The sequence below is a fragment of the Erpetoichthys calabaricus genome, chromosome 12 (assembly GCF_900747795.2).
Source record: "Erpetoichthys calabaricus chromosome 12, fErpCal1.3, whole genome shotgun sequence".
Lineage (NCBI taxonomy): Eukaryota > Metazoa > Chordata > Cladistia > Polypteriformes > Polypteridae > Erpetoichthys > Erpetoichthys calabaricus.
The window spans coordinates 90,380,011-90,394,094 of record NC_041405.2 but is presented as its reverse complement, the minus strand read 5'-3'; the positions used below and the strand labels follow the sequence as shown (position 1 = coordinate 90,394,094).

General features: G+C 39.9%; 1 protein-coding gene across 1 annotated transcript in view; it reads right to left on the bottom strand.

Moving 5' to 3' along the window:
- Window positions 1–226: 226 nt before the first annotated feature.
- si:rp71-46j2.7 (uncharacterized) overlaps window positions 227–14,084 on the bottom strand; it is a 55,706-nt gene continuing 41,848 nt past the window's right edge. Inside the window, exons 15-17 of the mRNA XM_028815851.2 lie at window positions 6,780–7,000; window positions 5,273–5,355; window positions 227–2,362 (exon numbers count right to left, since the gene is read on the bottom strand). Of these exons, the coding sequence (XP_028671684.2) occupies window positions 2,252–2,362; window positions 5,273–5,355; window positions 6,780–7,000 (415 nt within the window). The 3' untranslated portion in view covers window positions 227–2,251. The remainder of the gene's footprint in view (window positions 2,363–5,272; window positions 5,356–6,779; window positions 7,001–14,084) is intronic.

The following is a 14,084-nucleotide window of genomic DNA, read 5'->3' as shown; positions in this document are numbered from 1 at the left end:
GTGTGCACTAGGTAGCAGGTATATATTGTATACATTGTTCTACATTAACATTTTAGTCTCTCTTGATAATAACAATTCCATCTTCTCCACTGTTTGTCATTTCAATTTTTATGTACTTACCTTGTGGAATTTATTTTATTTTGCACTGAAAATAGAACACTAGATTCTGAAAAAAAATCAGTGACTGCTTTTGTGGACGGATAAAAGACCAGGATATGGCAAATAATCACAAAATCAATATGGCAATTTAATGTTGAAGGGGTGTATTTTCATAGCACACTTTAGGTCTCCACGAGTGGCATACACACACAAACAACTACAAGTGCTAAATTTCTAAACATTGTTACTAATGATTTTACAGCAGATGGTAATAAAGAACCCATCTCTAGATGGGCCTTTTCACAGATTTTGCTCCTTGTAACTTGGTAGTAAAGTTTCAAAATAGTTACTGAAACATGACTGTAAATTCTGTTCAATGTAGTGGATTCCTCAGCTCCCTGATTTTATTTCAGCCATGCACCCATTATAGCAAAAGATCCAACAAGTACTGTATGTGACATGTATCCAGTGTACTTTTGCTGGACATCTGACATGGCCTGACAGATCCAGCTCTTCTGAGGCAAAATAAAGAACCAATTCACTAGTTTCATGCATAAAATTCTGATTTTGAGCTTGTGATTTCTTATGAATTCTTTGCGATTTAAATAATTACATTTTTTTTACTGTCATATTTTGGTTGCCATTTTGTAGTACCTTTGGACCTGTTACTAGTATGGGATCCTTGGTGACACATTGTGTAAAGTCATTGAGCTTCTGCTATAAAATGGTGGCACCCAGCTTCTCCTATGTACCGTGGTGGATTGAAGAAACACTAAAGAAGTTCTCTCTGGTATAGTTAGAAGCAGTAACTCTCTAGTTAGTTCATAGTTACTTTTGGTTCCTCACTCTATACTTCTGTTACTTTGTCTCCAGGTTTACTTTTCGCTCTTTTGGCTCAAACCCATGCTACTCAGTTCTGTCCGTGGAGGCTGCACTGGTTGCATGTTTTTATTCCAACCAATTTTTAAATGAATCGAACTCCTGTATTACTTCAATATCCAGTTATTTGCCAGTTTCAAATTTTATTGTGTCAATCCAGAAATGCAAAACAGGGTTGATTAACTTTAAAGAGAAATTTAATAAGTATGACTAAGTTGAATTGATCTTTCCATTTAGGATTTGGCTGCTTTCGTTTCTTTGATATTTGTCTTTTTAAATTGATGGCTAATGATCACAAAAGCAGAAAGAGCAGTGAAATAGCTGCTGCTGTCATCTGCATCTCTGTCTGTTCTTTGTTACCTGACAGTAATTCACTTTCAATTTCACTAAAAATAACTGGAAAAAAAGGAAACAGGCACTTCATGCTAAAGAGAAATGGCTGTTTTAATAACATTTCCCCTGTAAAATCATTATCAGTTGACTGCTTAAATAACCATAGCATTTCCAAATAAAGCAAAGTCCCAAGGTGTAGAAAATGCCATGTTTTAATTCCTTGAAAAGTTAATATTATTGTGTTACTTTTTAATGTAGTATTCTGTCTAATGAAGAATATGCTTAATTAAGATGGCCGTTCCAGTTAAAAGTAAGTCTTGGTTAGAATAAAAACTGCCGGCCTCCTTGGACTGCATTAAGTACATTGGGTTTAGACATTCGATTCTCTTTTTGATTTCCAGGTTTTGACCTCTGCCTGCTTTCTGACAGAGATGTTCCATTTTCATTTGGTCAGTTTTTCATCTCATGGTCTTTTTTGCCACAATAATTCAGTCACTGCCAAGTTATCCACAACAAAGTGCACCTAATACTGTGGACACATGGTACACTTATTTTTTTAACACAAAGAAATAACAACAGTGATTCTTTTCAATAGAAATGTGTAATGTAAAATATATTTATAACATTCTTATTTGTTATAAAAGAGAATTCAACATATACTTAACAAAATTAATATACTTGAATAGCAGTTTACATATTTTTAAAATTTACAGTAAAAATAAAACTTTAAAGAAATTTGTATATTTCATAAAATAACGTTAACATATACAATTTTGCCATTTTAAACATGCTGGGAATCCCTATGACTTTTTAACACATACTGCGTGTTCACACCTGCCTGTAGCAGTAGAGTGTTGTATTTCCCTCGTGAGAGGTACTGCAGCAGTTGTTATTTCCTCGTAGGTACAGCGGAATGCTATCTTTGGCACAGATAAGATGCTCATTTTGGTTTTCGTTGGTTGTAGTCTTCAGCATTTATCCAGGGAATGTTTTCAGTTGACAGAATTTTGTTTTCTGGTATGAATATATTTAAGAAACGAAACAGCAGTTTCTAAAGAAAATTTGAAGATGAGAAATTACACACTACAATACATACTGTGCTAAACCCCCTCCAGACATGTCAGAAGCAATGACACTTGTGTCTGATTTCAGAGTCTTCACTGCTAGAAGAGGCCACATTAAATCTCTACTTCCATCTCACAGTCCAGCACCCCTAGAGCTAATCTTTTAACAGTGTTTCTGATTTTATTCAGTCCCCCCCACCCCACACAATACAGTTTTCAAAACTCAGTTATTGAAAAAGTACACTTTATAATGTTGTGTTGCTTTAAGACTTTCAATTTGATGTGCAACTTTTGCAAAAACATCACAGTAAGCCACTGACAAACATACCTGCACAATACACAAATGCTAATCAATCTCTAATACCATTTTATCTCAATAGTGGATATGTTCTAAAGTGTGAAAACTAATGATAAAACAAAATGAATATAATGTAAACGGTCTATTATTTCTTTCATTTTCTAAAACCCATTTATTATTTTACAGAATCACAGAAAGCTTAACTAAACCAAGCAGAGTTAGGTGCAGGGCTGGACAAGCTTTGTAAGGCTGTGTGACGTAGTGGCTAAGTCACTGGACTCTAAACTAGAAAGTGAGAGGTTCAAATCCCACCAGTGACTCGCTGTGTTACCCTGAGAAAATCATTTAACCTGTTTGTAATCCAACTGTAAAAAATATGTGTAAACTGCTGTACCTGTAAAGTGCTTTGAGATGGTGTTTGCTATGGAAAGGTACTAAATAAAATAAAGGTTGTTTGTTAGATAGTGTAAGTTGAAATGGTTCTTAACCTAATATTCGACTTTTTAACACTGAAGAAAAAAATACTACGCTTAGATACAAAATTTGAATTCATAACAATGATTAGATTCAATTATTAATCAATTCAGTCTATAAATGCTTATCAAGCACAGACATTTTATCCAAAAACTTTCTCCATGAAAATATGAGACTAAATTTATTCCTTGGCCATGACTACAAACTACATGGATCAGTAAGGTATCATTTATGGGTGGAGTATTCCTTTAAGGGAAACTGCTTTCAAGATGGACACTAGGAAGGACTTGTTTAAGTGTTGCAGGACTCCGGACAATAACTCCTACGTCTGAATGAAACGTTGCCATGACTTTGCTCTTAGTTTAATGGGATGAGTGGTCATTTCTTATTTGCAAAATATGTTACATTCAATTTTATGATAATTTTTCTTTCACTCTATTTCAGGTTGAATTTTAAAATATTACCATCCAGCCATCCATGTAAAGGGGTAAGCTCAGGGATATGCAGGTGGGTGAGCCTAAGCTGTCCTGGAAAATGGACTGTCGGTCGTATAGACTGTAGTTTGTGAGACTCAAGGACTGTGTTACTGATAGGAATGTGAGCAACACAAGTCCTATCTCCTTTTCTCTTCACCCTGTACACCTAAGACTATAAATATAACACCGAGTCATGTCACCAGCAGAAATTCTCAGATGATTCTTCACTTATGGGGTGCATTGATATTGGGAGTGAGGCAGAGTACATGTCAGGTAGAGAACTTTGTTTCTTGGTGCAAAGAAAATTATTTTCATCTTAACATCAGCAAAGATAAAGAACTGGTTATTGACTTTTGCAGCACCAAAGACCCTCTATGCCTGGTCACTGTAGAAGTGGTGCATTGTCACGCAGAAGAACTATATAAGAAAGGGCAGAGCAGGCTCTTTTTCCTCAAGAAACGGTACTGCTGTATTGTGGAAAGTAACATCCTTCTCATCTTCTACAACTCGGTGATGGCCAATGTGATTTTCTATGCTATGGTGCACTGGGCTAGTAACATCATTTCATGAAAGGCCCACCGAATCAACAAGCTAATTAAAAAGGCAGGCTCAGTTATGGACCCTCTGGATGTAGTAATCAAGGAGAGAAAGAAAACAAAACTGACACTCTAACACTGAGTTCTTTCAGCCAACAAATTATTCAACAAAAGTGTGTCAAGAAACGCTACTGGGGCTCCTTTATACCAACTGCAATATGCCTGCATTGTGCCTCACTGCAACTGGGACAGCCAAGTCAGAAGTTTACTTTCTTTTTCAATTCCTTTCTGTTTAATTACTCTGATGTGTGTTCAGGCCATTGTATGTGTGTGTGTGAGTGTGTGTAAATATATTTATTAATTTATTTAATGAGCTTCTGTGAAAAGCCAAATTTAATACTGGGGACAAATATCTATATATTCCCAAAGAACAGAAATGTTAATCTCTAAACAGCTGAAAAAAATTTTTTTTATCCTGGTACATGAATTATTATTGTCTGAATTATTTATGTCGTATTATTTATGTCTGAATTTTTAGGTGGAAACCCACAGAGGCATAAGAGGAATGAGCAACAACCATGCACAGAATTCAAACCCTGGACACTGAATCAGTGAAGCAGCAGCACTTACTACTTTACATGTGAAGTAAACATTTTAACTGCTTCCTAAATAATAGTTTAACTTAGACCTGCTTCTATATTAATTAAAACAATTCTGGAAAATATCACTGGGGTAGAACAGTGGTGCTGTGGTTAGTCCTGTTGTCACAGGTTCAGTCCCCAGCCGGGTCACTGTGTGGTGTACGCACTTTCTGTGTGGTGTTCATTATGTACTCCAGCTCCCCTCAGATCCCACTGATTGTCAGATTAGGTTTGTTCACAACTGTAACTCTATGGGTGTGCGTGACTCTCTCTTAGAAAAAGTGGGTTCTCTAAATGGATGACTGGATGGGGGACTCATGCTATGAGCAGCTCTAAACATACTGAACACCTTAATTAAAGTAATCAAGCTGTACTATTATAACATCTTAGTTTAGTTATCCCCAAATACTGTTTCACAAATTAACAATAAAAACTAATTGATCTCTGTAATAGTTACAGGTAACAAACTTACATAAAGCAGTATCTTGTTGTCATCAGCATTTTGAAGAAACACAAGCCCCTCTGTGATATGTTTTAATTTCATTAAAACATAAACTGAAAATGAAATAAATAAATAAAACAGGTGAACATACCTACCATTTAAAAAATATTAGTTTAATGAACTGAAATTTATGAAAGACTTTGTAGACTGCCACTTTACACTTCTGCAGTGGAACTGGTAAAAAACATACCGTAAAAGGCCTCAAAAGGCAAAAGGAATTAAAAGTCCAATAAAAATGTGATAAAAAAACATTTTATGAAACCTTTTTATCTAGTACAGGTCACAGTGAGAGGATAATCTCAATTTATAAAAATAGAAATATAATGTCTTTAAGGTATGTTGTAACTATACAAAAATAGCACAGATTTATTTGAATACAATCTGGCAAATGCAAAGCTGTCTATTAGATACAGAACAGATTATTTTGATTTGTGAACACCAAACACTGAGTCAATATGAGACATGTACAAATGTAAGGTCTGCAGAGACTTGGCAAAGGCTGAAAATGACTTAAGAGTACATATAGTACAGTATACTCTATAAAGAATGATGTGGATTGGCTGGCCTCTTTGCTGGGTAAGGGAACATTACCCACCTTAGCCAGGAGACCTTAATAATGGATGGACAATATGAATGGATGGGTATCCTGGCCGGGACGGTTATTGTTCCCTTTCCTGGTAGGGATTCCAGAATAATGGAATGAAGGGGGTAGGCTGCCTCCTGGGGTCATGGGTTCCTCAACTACACTAAAGGGCACCTTCACTATGGCATGCCTCCTGTTTGGAAGCCTGCAGGGTTGCATGGAAGTTGTAGTTCTGGAAGGTATCCCTATTGGGATCCATAGGTGCTGCTGGGGGGCGCTGCTGGGTTTGGCACTGATGTGCCAGAAATGCTCTTGGTTATAGCTTTAAAGGGAGTCACCCACGTGAGTCACAGTTGGGAGTGGAGAAGCTCACCTGGGCTGGAGGTTGTGGAGGAAAAGGAAGGAATGAATGAATAAAGATAACTATACTTGGCTACTTTGTGGAAAAAGTATTGTGCGGCATAAAAGCCTCATTTTGAACCCTGGTCTTGTGTCTGGTGCAGTTGTGCCTAGAGTTTAGGGTCTGAGATACCCCTAGAGGCCACAACACCCAGTTTTTTTTGTTGGTTTGCAATACCTATTTTAAGAATTTGGAAATTACATTTTGTACACATTTTTTTAAGACAAGACTTAATTTAAAAAGTGGAATAGGGATTTTTTTTGTTTTTAGTGTCCTTGTTGCAGAATATCTATAGGATAAAATATTAAGTATCTTTGCCAAAGTTTTTTTTAAAGTGGCTATGGTCCTTCACTTTCTAATTTTCTTGTCAAAAATATTTGCTACTAGGAAATAGTTCCACTGGAATATACCATGGCATATACTTAAAAACAACATTTTTCTAAATCATTAAGTCTTTTGTCTTATTGACCTCAATTTTAAAACAAAATACTCACCCTTATTACCACTGTAAGTAATTAACTTTTCATGAAGCAAATTCTGTACTTGTTCTTTGGTTTTTAATTTCTCTTCAGGTCTTCTTTCAGGATAGGTTTCTTGTGGCAAACCATTAGGCCAGAGTGTATCTCTAAGAGAGTCAATGTATGACTCAATTATTTTCTCATCAACATTAACATGACTCCATATATTTGTGAATTTTTCAGAAATTTTTCTAAGGCTGTAAAGAAAAATTGCACACATGTATGAGGCACATACTACCAAATCAGTTAATAACCATACAAATAATTATTGTAGGAATTAAATATCTGCAGTGGGCTGGCATCCTGCCCGGGGTTTGTTTCCTGCCTTGCGCCCTGGGATTGGCTCCAGCAGACCCCCGTGACCCTGTAGTTGGGATATAGCGGGTTGGATAATGGATGGATGGATGGAATTAAATATAGCACTATAGAATTAATGCTTGTTAAAAAATAGCACTTACTCAATTTCAAGCATATTATATATTACCATAAAATAGGGTATGAATATTGGGTTAAATTCAAGGGAATAGGTCTACATTAATCTGTTTATCTAGAGAACAGCAGTACTAGAAAATTACAAAATGAAAAAAGTTAAGCCTTCTTTTCCAGATACTATCATATCTAATATTAAAGCCAAACTGACTGAACATTTTAGTAGTGAATTTTGCTCAATGTTTCCTGTCAGCACTAATGACATTTATTTTTGGACATTACATTTTAAAATTAACTTGTTAAATTCAATGTTTAACTACAAATTGTACAGTACAGAGAATAAAGCATATTGCACTACATCTTCCTTGCTACCCTTCTAGAGAGAAAAGAAAGAAAAATATTTAATCCACCTTAATAAAAGGATAATTGTATGTACATTTTTGTGTCTTTCCAGTTGTTATAGATAGATAGATAGATAGATAGATAGATAGATAGATAGATAGATAGATAGATAGATAGATACTTTATTAATCCCGATGGGAAATTCACATTCTTCAGCAGCATCATACTGATACAATAAATAATATTAAATTAAAGAATGATAATAATACAGGTGAAAAAAACAGACAATAACTATGTATAATGTTAAATATTAACGTTTACCCCCCCTGGTGGAATTAAAGAGTCGCATAGTTTGGGGGAGGAACGATCTCCTCAATCTGTCTGTGGAGCAGGACAGTGACAGCAGTCTGTCGCTGAAGCTGCTCTTCTGTCTGGAGATGACATTATTTAGTGGATGCAGTGGATTCTCCATAATTGATAGGAGCCTGCTGAGCGCCCTTCGCTCTGCCACAGATGTTAAACTGTCCAGCTCCATGCCAACAATAGAGCCTGCCTTCCTCACCAGTTTGTCCAGGCGTGAGGCGTCTTTCCTCTTAATGCTGCCTCCCCAGCACACCACTGCGTAGAAGAGGGTGCTCGCCACAACTGTTTGATAGAACATCTGCAGCATCTTATTGCAGATGTTGAAGGAAGCCAGCCTTCTAAGGAAGTATAACCGGCTTTGTCCTTTCTTGCACAGCGCATCAGTATTGGCAGTCCAGTCTAATTTATCATCCAGCTGCACTCCCAGATATTTATAGGTCTGCACCATCTGCACACAGTCACCTTTGATGATCACTGGGTCTATGAGGGGTCTGGGCCTCCTAAAATCCACCACCAGCTCCTTGGTTTTGCTGGTGTTCAGGTGTAGGTGGTTTGAGTCGGACCATTTAACAAAGTCATTGATTAGGTCCCTATACTCCTCCTCCAGCCCATTCCTGATACAGCCCACGATAGCAGTGTCATCAGCGAACTTTTGCACATGGCAGGACTCCGAGTTATGTCTCTTTCATTCCAACAGATGGCACATCACAAATATTTGTAGTAATAAATTGCTTTGCATTTGTCATTCCAACTTATGGAGTATCAGAAACATCTGTAGTAATGCATTTTATTACTAAAAATGTTTGTGATACAGCATTTTTGGAATGACAAATGCAAAATATTTTTTTACTACATGCACTAAACAATACATTACAATAGATGATGTACTGGAAACATTAATGCTAAAGTCTATGTTGTTTACTTAGATTTCAACCTTAAATGGGTAGCACAGCTAATTTGAAATAATACTACTGAAAAACAGTTCAGCACATTGTTCACTTAACTGAGAACAACAGTAATGAATGGCGGAGAAATGCTAAAAAATAGTGAATTATTCGTCTCGCCTGTGCACCTTGACACCACCTTACCAACTCTGTTAGCGAAAGCACTACCACTTCAGGATGGGAGGGGGTGCTGCTACTATTAATGTCTTATATCCACTACAGTTGAGGCTAAAAAAGACCATCAATGAGGCTCAGCCCCACCTGCCACACCCTGAGTTTGCCATGCCCCTTCCTCCTAGACACCTTAAATGTGGGCATCAGCAGAAAGATGGTGTTCATTTGGACCCAAACACTCCATGAGATGGAGTCTCAAACACCCGACAGAGAGAAGCAAGAAACAATTACTAAGAAAGCCTGTATTGGTTGTGCCTGACACACTGTTTTTGGTTTTATTTTATGGATATTTTAAAACGGATGATCTTATTTGTGCCCTTATGATTGCTTTGTCACGGTTTGTTCATAGGTCACATATTCCCTACCAGGTGAATTAAATTTGTTCTACTTTTTACTTTTAAGAATAACAGGAAATCCTTTGCCAACTGTGTTAATGATATGCAGGTTAAGTTTTTTTCAGTAGGGCTATTTACAGGATGTCTTATTCAAACTAACTCGAATTCTGCAATTTTACCAATTCATCCAATACATTCTGTAAATATAGAAGTGATGAGTATGAATCAGTAATATAAAGCACCACGCCATCTACACTTGGAGATACATTTTGTTTGAGTTTTTCCCTTACAGTACACTTAACTTGATTGTAAACACAAAAAGATGTTCAAAAGATCAATAGAAATGGAAAATAAAATTGGTGATAAAGGACATCTCTGTCTGGTTCAATGTCTTAAAATAAAGAAATATATTGGATATATACAGATACCACAAATATACAGTAGACACCACAATGTACCTAAAAGAGTGAATAAATAAGCCCTTTCAATTCTATCTAAGGCATTCTCTTCATCTAAAGACAGCAGTAATGCATGTTTCAGCATTATAGTCTTACAATGCCTCCACTTCTTGTATTTTAGTTTGGTTAATTTTCTTATTTTTTATTAGTTATGTTGTAGTATTTGGTTGTGTTAATGTTCTTATTAATTTCCTTCATTTGATAGTTTGTTTTTACTTTTTAGTTAATTTTTAAATTATTTAGTAATTTTGTAAAGGCAAAATAATGAGGTATTTGTTTTAAACTTCTGTTGTCTATATCCCTTTGCGCTTGTTATTCAGTTTGGTGTCCTTTGATTTGTAATTTTGAATTTTCTGGATTTCTTTAACCCTTTGTTTTTCTTTCTTGGATTAAGTATGTTGGATAGTGGACTCAACACTTTTGTTATGGATGATATTTCTTGTCAACGTTTTGATATTTAGTAATCTTCTGTCATATACAGAAAGGTGGCATGTTTAAGGAATAAGAGATCAGGAGATGAAATGTAGTTGAAGAAGGGCCAAAGTTCTTTATTGTGAAATCAATGGAGTGAGTTAAAGCCAAAACACTAAACTAAACCATAGTCAGAAGTCAAAAGCAAAGGGATTGACAGCCTGATATAAAATCCCGAGAGAATGCACACACTAAAGCTGGTTTGTATCCACAATTTTAGACAACAACAAAGCACATGATAGTAATCTTCATACTGTTGCAACAGTGTAGTCACACACTAGGCATTTCTGGTCATCCTCACATACCAAAGCAGTAGCAACTGCAAACAAATGGACCACAAAATGCCTGCCCCCACAAAACACATAACGTCGTTGATGGAAAATACAGAATACAAATGATTCACTTAAAACAAAACTGAACGTAAAAATACATGACTGAAATGAGCCCTAGAACACAAAACCCCAAAATGCAGAGGCAGATTATCTAACTTGGGGGACCTTACTCTGACGCTAGCTCCATGCCCCCTGTGACCTTCATGTTAATACAAACACTCCTTCTCTCTGCACCTTACCTTCAGGTAGTAACTGTAGCAAGCATGAAATTCAAATCACTGTATGGCACTTGATGCACATGGCATTGCTGTTTACATATCATTGGAACAATATGCTACAGGCCATAGAGTGCACTATCAAACATCAGCCATATGATATTTGTAACAGTGACTGAAGGAAAAAGCAGTGTGAATCAGTGACAAATGCAGTATGAGCAACAAGGTACACTTCCAACCATTCTGCACAGTGGTTGCTGTCTGGCTAGTCAAACCACAACATCCACAAAACCTTAGGTGAATGCACAAGGCAAAACGGCACAATAGAAAATTCTACAGTATGTCCCACCTTCATTAGATTTGTATTATGGTGTTCCTTGTAGCAAACTTCTTTATGATTCCTGTGAAATTCAGTTGTATCACTTTTAAGCAGCATCAGTGCTGAGTCTTTCCTGTTGCACTGTAGACCTCAGTCTATTTTATGCCATAACCCACTTTGATAAAGAACACTCCTCATTGGCATTACAGACAGGCAATCTGAGATGGGCTAGCATTAAAACTTAGCAGAGTGGCATACCTACAACTGGCTCAACACCACCTATTGTTTCACCCTTCCAATGTTGATTCACAAAATATTCCCTATTGATGTGTAAGTTGTGTAGTGCACTCCAGTTCTCAGGTTTAGTCCTGTACCCCCAATCTGTGTGCTTTTGTTTGAGACAGTATACAGCAGACCCCCGCAAAGTCGCGGCTCAGAGTTCACGGCCTCAGTCATTTGCAGATTTTTCCTTAGAACCTATCTAATAATTGTTAGCGGAAACCGCAAATCCATCCATCCATCCTCTTCCACTTATCCGAGGTCGGGTCGCGAGGGCAGCAGCTTGAGCAGAGATGCCCAGACTTTCCTCACTCCGGCCACTTCTTCTAGCTCTTCCGGGAGAATCCCGAGGCGTTCCCAGGCCAGCCAGGAGACATAGTCCCTCCAGCGTGTCCTGGGTCTTCCCCGGGGCCTCCTCCCAGCTAGACGTGCCCGGAACACCTCACCGGGGAGGGGTCCAGGAGGCATCCTGATCAGATGCCCGAGCCACCTCATCTGTCTCCTCTCGATGTGGAGGAGCAGTGGCTCTACTCTGAGCCCCTCCTGGATGACTGAGCTTCTCACCCTATCTTTAAGGGAGAACACAGACACCCTGCGGAGGAAATTCATTTAAGCCGCTTGTATTCGCGATCTCGTTCTTTCGGTCACTACCCATAGCTCATGACGATAGGTGAGGGTAGGAACATAGATCGACTGGTAAATTGAGAGCTTTGCCTTGCGGCTCAGCTCCTTTTTCACCATGACAGACCGATGCAGAGCCCGCATCACTGCAGACGCCGCACCAATCCACCTGTCGATCTCACACTCCATTCTTCCCTCACTCGTGAACAAGACCCCGAGATACTTGAACTCCTCCACTTGGGGCAGGATCTTGCTCCCAACCCTGAGAGGGCACTCCAGCCTTTTCCGGCTGAGGACCATGGTCTCGGATTTGGAGGTGCTGATTCCTATCCCAGCCACTTCACACTCAGCTGCGAACCAATCCAAAGAGAATTGAAGATCACGGTCTGATGAAGCAAACAGGACAACATCATCTGCAAAAAGCAGTGACCCAATCCTGAGTCCACCAAACCGAACCCCCTCAACACCCTGGCTGCACCTAGAAATTCTGTCCATAAAAGTTATGAACAAAATCGGTGACAAAGGGCAGCCCTGGCGGAGTCCAACTCTCACTGGAAATGGGTTCAACTTACTGCTGGCAATGCGGACCAAGCTCTGACACTGGTTGTACAGGGACCGAACAGCCCTTATCAGGGGGTCCGGTACCCCATACTCCCGGAGCACCCCCCCACAGGATTCCCCAAGGGACACGGTCGAACGCCTTTTCCAAGTCCACAAAACACATGTAGACTGGTTGGGCGAACTCCCATGCACCCTCCAGGACTCTGCTAAGGGTGTAGAGCTGGTCCACTGTTCCACGACCAGGACGAAAACCACACTGTTCCTCCTGAATCTGAGGTTCGACTATCCGACGGACCCTCCTCTCCAGAACCCCCGAATAGACTTTTCCAGGAAGGCTGAGGAGTTTGATCCCTCTGTAGTTGGAATACACCCTCCGGTCCCCCTTCTTAAAGAGGGGGACCACCACCCCGGTCTGCCAATCCAGAGGCACTGTCCCTGATGTTCATGTGATGTTGCAGAGACGTGTCAACCAAGACAGCCCTACAACATCCAGAGCCTTGAGGAACTCCGGGCGTATCTCATCCACCCCCGGGGCCCTGCCACCAAGGAGTTTTTTGACCACCTCGGTAACCTCAGTCCCAAAGATGGGGGAGCCCACCTCCGAGTCCCCAGGCTCTGCTTCCTCATTGGAAGGCATGTTAGTGGGATTGAGGAGGTCTTCGAAGTACTCCCCCCACCGACCCACAACGTCCCGAGTCGAGGTCAGCAGCGCACCATCCCCACCATATACAGTGTTGACACTGCACTGCTTCCCCCTCCTGAGATGCCGGACGGTGGACCAGAATCTCCTCAAAGCCGTCCGAAAGTCGTTCTCCATGGCCTCCCCAAACTCCTCCCATGCCCGAGTTTTTGCCTCAGCAACCACCGAAGCCGCATTCCGCTTGGCCTGCCAGTACCTATTAGCTGCCTCCAGTGTCCCACAGGACAAAAGGGTCCTGTAGGACTCCTTCTTCAGCTTGACAGCATCCCTCACCACCGGTGTCCACCAACAGGTTCGGGGATTCCTGCCACGACAGGCACCGACCACCTTATGGCCACAGCTCTGGTCAGCCGCCTCAACAATAGAGGCACGGAACATGGCCCATTTGGACTCAATGTCCCCCACCTCCCTCGGGACGTGGTCGAAGTTCTGCTGGAGGTGGGAGTTGAAGCTACTTATGACAGGGGGCTCTGCCAGACGTTCCCAGCAGACCCTCACAACACATTTGGGCCTACCAGGCCTGACCGGCATCCTCCCCCACCATCAAAGCCAACTCACCACCAGGTGGTGATCAGTTGACAGCTCCACCCCTCTCTTCACCCGAGTGTCCAAGACATGTGGCCGCAAGTGCAAAGACACGACTACAAAGTCGATCATCAAACTGAGGCCTAGGGTGTCCTGGTGCCAAGTGTACATACAAACAACCCTATGCTTGAACCCACGAATATCCTCCGCAAT